Raw genomic sequence first — 11,052 nt, forward strand, 5'->3', positions numbered from 1 at the left:
GAGAGAGAGAGAGAGCGAGGGAATGGGAACGGGTGATGGGGGATGCTGTGGTTGCGGAGTGGAAAATCGCTCTGTCTCGCTCTACCCTCGCCGCAGCGATGCGTCGCAGCGCGCATCATACCCCTTTCGGAGCTCCAAGTGACTAACCAACCACCTCGCCGTCTGGTCCTCTGTCCTCTTCTCCGCAGCCGCGAGAGAGTTCCTACCAACCACCTCCTATTCTATGTCGCAATGTATCCGCAGTCGGAAGCCGAAAGCCCGGTGGTTTCGGACCGGCAAATGACGCCGCATGATCACAATTCTTTTCGTCACAACACTTTATTATTGTCGCCGTTAAATGAAATTTCTTCAACATATTCTCTAAACTTTACTGTGGGTTAGTACCCACATTACAATTAATCGAAATGACCCAATCTTGAGAATAGCTTGAGCTGTTGTATTTAATTTAATGGTTAATATATTAGGTGTGGGAAAAAATTCGTGGCATTTTTTTAATGCCATCTAACGAGAAAAACGCCACGAACTTTCTCCCACACCTAATATTGCCTAATTCAACGAGAAATATAAAATTTATCTTATTTTCAAAAATTTATAATTAATGATTGTATTAACTATAAGAATTTGTTGAGGACTGAAGCGCAATTTATGATTTTGATGGTAATAGTTTTCGGTGTTAAAATACATTACATATAGAGGGAAGTTAACATTATACCGTTGGATTATGATACCATGGCATCAGTATAATGGCAAGTAATGATACGTATCACTTTACGTTATTTGAAAAATGTATTTTGAAATTTAAGTGTAAAATTTTTTTAAACAAAAAAGAATTTATGGCTAAAAAAGTTTATACGATGCATTAAATGCCAAAGAGAAAAATACAATTTTGCCAACTCAATTTGATTTGAAGCGTCGCCAAATAGTTTTTAAGCTATTTTGTCACTTGTTATTGCGAAAAGGAAATAATATCAGCGAATTGAAAAATATACGTAAATAAGAAATAATGTACACAGATCTTACTTATTGGTTTCTTATTCTATCGAAATAAGTAAGTCTTAGCAGGAAAATGTGAAATTCTATATATATTTCTAGATAGGAAAAATTTATCATTAAAAGTAATAATGAATTAAATACATAAATATGGCATGTTATATCTTACTGCTCAAATAAATATTAAAGTTAATTTGCTATAATGATTTATTCAAGAATTAATTCTACATATAAAAAATACAATACTTAAAATAAATTTATTATGTAGAAAATATTAAGTATTTCAACGTAACAATAAATCGGTTGGCATCGTGATGTTTGTTTTTGCAGCATTGTGTACCGCGCAATTATATCGCAAACCGACGCTCGAGCAGGTGGCACGTTATTATCTTTTTAATCGAAATCATCATAAACAGTTTGCGGTTATTAAATCGTACGTTTAATTACTCGAATTAAAAACTTATGAATGAAGAAGTAATAACTGACTGAAAAAAATTTAATATTTGTTCAATTTATGTATTATGGAAGTAAAAATCCACATGAAAACGATTTTGTTGAAATATCTAAAAATCTAACTAGATATAAACCTGAAAATAATTTTGTTGAACCATTAAAATAATTACGTAGAAATCTCAAGCATCATGAACAATAGTACAAAAAGTTTTGACTTTCTAGCAATTAATTTGAGTTTCTACATTATTTTGATGTCCAACAAAATTATTTTTAGATCTATATCTAGCTAAATTTTTAGTACTAATTTTTTAGTAGTTTTTTCTGTGTAGATATTAAAGGAATTAAAAAATTTATAAATCGCTTTTCTTTTTGTGATATATTTCGAGAAAAAAAATAATTAAAAATATTATAAAAGTTGAAGATCTTTCTTGTGAAACATTTAATTATCTAATAATATCTAATTGAATGATCAGAAAATCCCATGCATGTAAGAATTATCTTTTGAAGCACTAGTTATTTTGTGCGCAACACTAATTTAGATTTTATGTTTGTGTGTTACACAGAATCATCGTTAATTGTTATGTAACTGATTAATTCCGCTGTTGTATATTAGTTCGATGAGTGATAAATTAATTTTTTTACTGCATTTGTAGTAATTTTAATGAATCTATACATCATGTATTTGTAGATAAGTTGATCGTATTATCGTGAGTAAAAAATCATTAAATATATATATAAGGATAGTTTATTTCATATATTTGAAAAGTCCACGTTATGCCAAATATTCGCTAAACTTAAAAAAACTAAATTTTCTCAATTTTTTTATTGTGGACCTTATATTTTATATTTTATTGTATGTCAACACACATAAAACAAATTAAGTATATAAAAAAAATAAATAGCATAATAAACCACATAAAAAAGAGAACTGCTGATTAAAATGATAGAGGATCTTTTATATAGATTGATTCTTTTTTATAACAATAAAAATTTTTATAACAATGAAAGCAATAGTCTTACCTTAAATCTAAAGTTAAAAATATAATTCGATTTTATCAAAGAAACTTTAAATCAAATTTAACCAGTATTTAGCTAATCGATATACGATATTTTAAAAAATGAAACAATTTGGAGAAAGAAAAACTTGCTTTTATTTTTCAGACAAAGAAATAAAATTATAATAAAGCATTAATCTCAAGAATACTGTATTTTTGTATTACAATAAAGTAGGAAATTCGGTAATTATTCCATTATTTTTATTGAAACGTTCTTTGGATTGAAAATTCCTTGAATATTATAGTACATGTATTCAAGAATGTAAAATTAAGAATATAGAAGTCTAACAAATTGGAAAAATTTTTCAAACGTATGTCATTTGTTATGTATAATTCTACTGACAAAACAAGATGTAGAATTTCTTATTTAAATTTGCCTTCCGAAATTTCTTCTCTTTTGAATAGTTTATTCAGATTGAAAAACAAAAGTGTGAAATATTGCCGCAATTTTACGGAGATATTTCACGTAGTCGAAGTTGGCTTTTAGAATACGCACGAGGTGGAAAGTGAACTCCTCTTAATGAAAGAAATAATTTATGTTCTTTCTTAGAAAAATCTTTTCGGTATATTTTGCATCCTAGCTCACGAAACTTATTTAAAATATTTTTAGTATACTTGAACATAAGGAGATATTTCGCGAGGTATAAAACTAATGAAGCAGGAACGTTCCAACATTTTTAAATTTTTACATAATTTATATAATATACACAATTTACATTTTTTTAAAGTAAAATATCGATAAAATTAAGTATAAAAATTAAAAGAGAAACAAATTCTTTTAATTAAAAATCGACCGAAAAAAATTCGGCATGCGGCTTGCACAATTGGATATTTATATAAATTCATATTGAAACAAGTACTAAGATCCGCTTTGATCGAAAACAGAATTTCTTTTACTTAATTAAATTGATTCTCATCGGTTTAATTTCGTATAATTATAACTGATATTAGAAAGAAGGTTGAAAATTTAGTGTCTCTTTTGTCGCTGCTCATAATTGAAACTTTTTCCTACAAGAAGAAAATAAGATTGGAGGCAAGTTAAAATGGGAAGGTCAGAGTGAGAACAGAAGCTTAAACCACCAGCTTAAACGAACGACAATAGTTTATGCTTCGACATTGTCGCGTGAAGAAAAAGGAAAGAAACGTCCCGTCGATATTGATGAAGATGCTACAGTCGGTGACCTCGTATAGTAGGAAGCAACGAAACCGTAGATACTACGAGTGGCAATTCACTTTTATAGTTGTTCACACGGCAGTATTCATCTAGATTTCTACTATCAATTCATTGAAGCTACATGGTAAATTGTTAAAGGTGATAATCGAAGAAAAAAATATAAAAAATATAGACAATAACAAGAGATCATTGAAAATACTAAAAGACTCTATTTACGCATTTTGTGTTAAAACGTTTTACACAATAAACAACTTTATCTTTACAAATATAAAGATAATGTTTATATGTAATTTATCAAAAATGAGCAGAAGCTAACAAATACAAATTCTATTTGCATTCTCGTGCTTATCCGGCATCGTATTGCTTTCAATTAAATTTTCATTAGTTTTCGTATCTTGTCTTGCACGGCAGCGAGCTTGTCTTTTGGAAATATTGTGACAAAAATACGCCAGCCGGCGTCTCGGCAAACAATAGTTCTACCATGTGCCTTATTCGGCATTCTGTAGTAAATAGTGCGACACGCTGGTGCACTTTGCACACATCGTACCGTGAGAAAAACAATATTACATTCCTGTACCACTTTGCTGTATCATGTCATGTATCTGACGCACGACGTGATGCGTCACTTTGTTCGCGGTAAATATGTTTGTTCTCGCAGAATATCACATTACGAACAGGACTAGTGTGCGGCCACACCGCGACGCGATAATTCATGATTTTGCGGCCGGCATGATTCACATCCTCCCAGGAGAAAGAACTCCGTGACTTTGATGCATTGGCAAAAGTCTATCACCAAAGCATATAGGGCACTATCACTGAGTCAGTCTCGTATTCGCTTTAGATCGCCTTAAATACCAATTTACAAATTAAACGTGAATTATTATCATTTAAGTAATAATTATCTTGATATTTTTGTTATAAAAAAATTGATTTTAAATTTTACAAAAAAAAAGAGGCTATATATTTTTTTAATATCATGAAAAATAAGTGCAGTTCTATTATAATAAATATAATCGCGCTCTCCATTTTAATATTCTTGCAAGGACAAAATAAGACAGAAATAGAAAAAAAAAGAAATTAATGCAATTTTTGTATTGATAAGTATATTTCTCTTAATGTATTTTAATTTATAGATTTATATTGTACATATCTATTTCTGCCAACGACGGCGTCGTTTCCTCGGCGTCAATCGAATTGTTTTTTGCGCAATTCATTCCTGAAAATCTGCGCGCATGATTTTATGAAAATGCTATATAACATGTTTGTATACATAGTATGTATTAACAATTAGGAACACTAGGAACGGATTTCACTTTTTTGAGCAATTTTCTTAAATCTAACGGATAAAACATTATTGTCTTTAATAATTTCGCCTGATTGGAATCAACTAGCTTTAAAACTGGCTAAATACTTTATAATCTCATTATACATATAATTTTAAAAGATACGAAAAGTGTTTATGAAACTATCTATAAAAAATTTAGGTGTTTTTTAATGTAATAAAATGTTTGAAAAAATATCTGTACAAAAAAATGTTGAAAATTTATCATCGCAAAATAAACTATTAAGCTCTGTGAATTAAAATAATTCTCGATTAATTGCAAATATCACAGTGAAAGATTTAATCAGTTTTAAAACCGGACAATAGTCTTATAAATTAACAACGTTATGTCGGAAGTGATACATCGTGAGATTATGTACATACTTATGTATATAAAAGTACAAATATCTCTCGATGTACGCGGACATAACTCAAATCGTACACATAACGCAAGATACATGCTCTGTTCATTTAATACAACTCTTACTATGGAATATATAGTAAATGATACAAATGCTTACTTTAAAATCTTGTAAAGGTCTAAGATATATGATGCATATATGGCAGTTCAGTTTTGTAATATATATAATATCATGTAACAACACGGAAATAATATATATGCAACATTATTCTAATTGAAATATCAACGTTATGTTTAATTCTGATGTCTTCCATAAGACATCATTTCTTATTACAAAATACGAACGATCACAATTGGTTCATAACGAATTTAATTTAGACCATATTTGCCTCGTGGCTCATTTTTAAATGAAAAGAATATTTGATCAACGATCTTTCACTGTTTACATCTTGCATTTAAATGCTATAATTTAAGTTCAATCAAACTGATTGTGACAGCGCAATAATTTCTAATGATAGAATTAATAATCATCTATGCAATAATTGTTAAATATTTGTCTCATGATAATTATTTGCTGGTATCTGTTTATTCTTTTATTACAGAAAAATAATAAAATAATTTTTTTAATTTAACTTTTTTTTCAGAAGTGAATATGGAAGTTGAATTTTCTGAAATACTCAAACCATTCGAAATCTAGAAATATAACTAGTATACCTTATTCATATTCCTGGGTCAGATAGCCTAGATAAGGAAAAACATATTTATGTTATATTTTAAAATATGTATCGGTAAATATTCATATTTGACGCAATTTTTTAATTTTAAAAATATGACTATAATTATATAATGCACAGTATAGCTTGTTAAAATTACAATGAAAATAGATGTTTTTACTATTATTATTATGTTTAAATAATATTCGCTATTAATTTTATCATTAATAAATTTTTGCAGGGTAATTTAGTAATTTTATATATATCATCTTCGACTAATATTTAGTACAGAATTAACAAATTAACATTTTAAAACGAAATTTTTATGCATTATGCAATTTATACATTTAATACAATTTCTATATTATTTAGCATTAATCTAAAGACGAACATTGGATCTGGATACTATTTCATGAAACGCGATCTTTTATTGCACGTATTTACGATCCACAATCCTGTGTCTTTATTAAATATTATATATTATTGAAAATATATATATATATATATATATATATTTAATAATATATGTTGAATAAATCAATAAGATATTTATTAGCTGAATAGAAACAGTAAGATAAAAATCACCTTCTTTATTTTGAGAAAATGCAAAAGAAGTCTGAATAGAATTATCTAAAATCCAATTATACTCGTATATTTTTCCAAACTTCTATTAAAAGGAAAAATTTACCAATACCAAAAAAATTGAAATTTAACGGAACATAAAAATTACTAATGAATTTGTTATTACGAAACGATAGATTATGAATAAAAATATTAAGTCACTTCGTGGAATAGATACCCTGTTAAAGAAAACAGTCAGGTCTTTGATAAACAGATCACACAAGTATTAGGAAAACATTTTCCTCTCGCGTGATGCATCTCTTATTAGATGAGAATATTTTTCAAGCGCACAATCGGATTTTACTTTTAAAGCTATCTTGAACGCGAGCAAACGTGATCTATCACACGCACGAAATCATTATGACGGGAAGGCGTACAGTATAATTATATTCTCGGTTCTAGCGCTCGTTATAAATTATTATACATTAATATGTACAACGCATATGTAGCGCGAACGAGCGCGTACATGCGAAGTATGAAGAATGAGACACAGTTTTGCGCCTTCAATCAGGATGCAGAGGGTTCTATCGCGGTTGATTTCTTCTCGTTGCGCCTCTCCCACATGTTGATCCTCTTTAGCGGATAACAGATAACAGCTGACATAAGAATCAAACTGCCAGACAAGTAGAACGAGGCGTCATAGCTTCCAGTTGCATCCATAAATGCACCTGTTTAAATATTATTCAGTGAATTGACGTTCAACTTCTTTAATGTATGAACCATTAGCAAGATTTTATCTATGTAAAAAATGAATAATTTTAATGAACAGCATAAACATTTCCTAGAATCAAAGGCGCTTGCTTTAAAAACGATCGGCATTCCGATCTACTTTTTGCAATGTCATATATTCCATGATCGATATCATTGTAATTACCTGCGAGAGGCGCGCCCACAGTTGCTGCCACACCTTGGAACAAAAGAAGCAGCCCAAAAGCATTTGTTAGTTTCTCTAAGCCCAACAGATCCACAACAAGGATCGATCTGAGGGAAGCGAAGACGGCTGCGAAAAAATATCTGATACATTTTACAGATCTAACAAATACAATTAAAATTAGCTTATAAATTTTAAATGAAAATATAAATAAGACAAAATGGTAAAATACATCTATAAGATTTTTACGTATAAGATGTATATTATCTTTTTGTTTTTATTCAGTTAAAACAATTGAAAATGTTACGTATTCTGCTTACATATACTGATGCCAAAGCTGGCTGCATAAAAGAATTGATATCCTTCGGTTAAGGAAAGGCCAGAAAATATAGTTACTAAACCACCGACGCTGATAAATATATTGTTCACGACTAGAGCATTAACTCCGGGCAAACTACTTGCTAAGCCGCAAACGATACGACCGATGGTATTACCGATACCGATTACCGAAACGAGGAACATCGCCGTAGAAGCGTCAATATTGGCCTTTATTGCTCGATCTGTAAAAAAGATACATGAAATAATTTATTCCTCAAATCTTAAGTATAAGAAACATTGCACAAAAATGGGTATTACGAGAATACAATAAACATTAATTATATATAAACTGGATATGTATTTTAATATCTTATATTATAAATCCAAAACAAATAGTTAATGGCAGTAAATAAATAGTTTTAATGATGTGATTAAAACTTTAACAATAAAATGGTAATTAAAATATTTTATTAAACATATTAAATATATTTTTGTTTATAATAATTATTTTACTTTCTGACTCATAATTGTTATATTATCGGAAAAATGTTATGGACGATTCTACTTCTGAAAAATTCTCTTGAAAAGTCGTTTTTTAAACGTGATAAAAAATTGCAATGTAAAGAATAAGTATTAATCATTTGATATACCTGTCACATATAAAAAGGGTGTATAAAAGCCCATCATGGTGAGCCCACCAGAGATTGCTAATATTAAAAAGGACGGACTTTTTAGAAGGCTCAAATCGAGCATTGTGGTTAAAATTCGTCGCACACTTTCCGGACACAGGTAGAAACTTCCGCTTTCTTCCTCTGCCACATCCTTTGCTGTTGGCAATCGCGTTACGGACATGTGATAACCGACTGACGATTGCTAGAAAATCACATCTTTATATTTCTTTATATTTTAAATAAAATGATTTCTTTAAATGTGATGAGAAATTCAACGACTGTTGTCAGTTTAATTCTAGTTTATTTATTATTTTACGTTTTTATTATTTTATGTTTTTTTTGTACAGAAGTATAACTAAAAGAAATATCGAATCATTTAAATCGCTCTGATTTTATTCTTTGCATAAAAAAAAATTATAAAATTTTTGTATGCATTAGTATTATACACACACATATATATATATATATATATATATGAGAGAACATATTTTATGTTCTTTCGTAGAAGCATAAATAGAAGAAAGTAAAATATCGGTTAACCATTAAATCATTCTGTGATTTTATACTCTTTATACAAAAAAAATTATAAAATTTTTGTATATAATTAGTATCATATGACATATATATGAAAGAACACATTTTATATTCTTTCAGAAATACAAATAGAAGGAAGTAAAATATCGGTTAACCATTTAAATCGCTCGTATTTTATTCTTCGCACAATTATAAAATTTTTGTACACTTTAGTATTATATATCTTATATACATAATGAGAAAATTTAAAAGTACATTACAGGAATATATATTCGCGATAAAACTTACCTGAGACCTATAATGAGGAAGTCTATTCAAAGAGCCGCCGTAGAAGATATCGTCTCTGTAGAACGGTCTCTGTGGATCTTTTGAATTACGTTTGCTCATTCGAAGAGATTTTTGGCTGCATTCTGAATTCGTTCGGAGACGACTTATCGTATGTCGACGAATCTAATCGGAAAATAAAATTTTTATATTTTTTGAAGAATAATCTATTTTTTATTGTTTTTCGTATTTGACATCACATATTAGACTTTTTTTCATTGATTTTTAAACAGAGATGTTTACAAAAATCATTAATTCAAATATTTGTAAGATTTTCCAGATCATTGAATTGACTCGTAGCTTCGGAAATACTAAATTTTCATTTCTTAGCAAAAATTAATAAATTTTTTTTCTACATATATTTCATGTATCTACTTTACTTTGAAATACAAAAAACAAAAACCAAATTCGCGAGAATTCGAACTAATTGAAAGTTTCGGTCATCGATCAAGTTTGACGTAATTATTTAATTATGCATTTTTGCAATTTTTTTTACTGCAATCAACCGACCGATTAGTTTTTAGTTTGTATCGATAAAGTCGGATCGCGCAAGATATGACAAATAACTTCCTACTCTATATTTAATCAAAATTAATCATATATCCCAACGGAATATGATAAATATTATTTTTGATAATTTTTATCAATACTTTTTTGTTACAAGGAATCTTTTATATTTTTGTTCTTTATTTTTCTTAAAACTTCAGCACAAAATTCGATGACGAAAAATTTATCTCGATCGATTTATTCAAATTTTTCATTCTCCTAAGATAGGTACATTCTCCATATATGTATATGTCGATCTTACCGTCGGTACTTTCCCATTCAATCGCTCTAAGTCGCCACTGAGTAGATTGTTCTCCTCAGCAATCTTCTCTTCGTTAGTCATAGCATCCAAATCGGGACCATCCGCAGGATATATTGGCGCGGATAATCGTTTTTCCGAAGTGCTTACATTTCTCTCCAAGATTTGAGTCTCCACATGCACCTTGTGCAATGAATGCAGGGATTTGGATGCGCTAAACAGAAATCAAAACATTCCATTGAGAAACCTGACGCATTAAGAGAAAATTGTCAAGTATTATTGCAAATAAGCAAATAAGCTTTCGTTTATTACTTTACTATGTTAGGACTGCTGCCGAGGAGCTCTGCTGCCGTCGGGTATTCCGTATTATTATTCGTGCCAAAGAATCCGCTTCTGTTCGGCTGCACACAGTGCAACGAGGTCGTAGACACACCTTTTTCTATCAACGTAGTTTTCACCTCGAGCGCAGCGTTTTCCGGGGTATTCTTTACCTTAATCCTCGTTGGTTTCAAAGGACGAAACATCGCGCCGAATATTGCACAATGTAATAACATACCTGTCCGTTGGATGTCAAGCCGATAAGATTATTATTATCTAAATTATCTAAATTATCTAAATTATAGATTATTATTATCTAAATTATCTTTATTTTATTTAACATTAATATATACATATATACATATATATATAAATTTTATATATACTTATATATATATATATATATATATATATATATACTTATATATACTATAATATACACTATTATATATATTATATATGTACACTATTACTATATAGATATATCACTATTAATACTATTAAATATATAGTTTACTTTAAT

The 11,052-nt window shown here is 29.2% G+C and overlaps 1 protein-coding gene across 1 annotated transcript in view; it reads right to left on the bottom strand.

The window, feature by feature from the left end:
* Positions 1–7,195: 7,195 nt before the first annotated feature.
* Positions 7,196–11,052, bottom strand: part of LOC105618111 (monocarboxylate transporter 12) — an 11,767-nt gene continuing 7,910 nt past the window's right edge. The window contains exons 5-11 of the mRNA XM_012199651.1: positions 10,524–10,767; positions 10,215–10,425; positions 9,371–9,532; positions 8,528–8,750; positions 7,880–8,119; positions 7,563–7,688; positions 7,196–7,356 (exon numbers count right to left, since the gene is read on the bottom strand). Of these exons, the coding sequence (XP_012055041.1) occupies positions 7,196–7,356; positions 7,563–7,688; positions 7,880–8,119; positions 8,528–8,750; positions 9,371–9,532; positions 10,215–10,425; positions 10,524–10,767 (1,367 nt within the window). The remainder of the gene's footprint in view (positions 7,357–7,562; positions 7,689–7,879; positions 8,120–8,527; positions 8,751–9,370; positions 9,533–10,214; positions 10,426–10,523; positions 10,768–11,052) is intronic.

Source organism: Atta cephalotes, assembly GCF_000143395.1.
Source record: "Atta cephalotes unplaced genomic scaffold scaffold00015, whole genome shotgun sequence".
NCBI classification, from domain to species: Eukaryota; Metazoa; Arthropoda; class Insecta; order Hymenoptera; family Formicidae; genus Atta; species Atta cephalotes.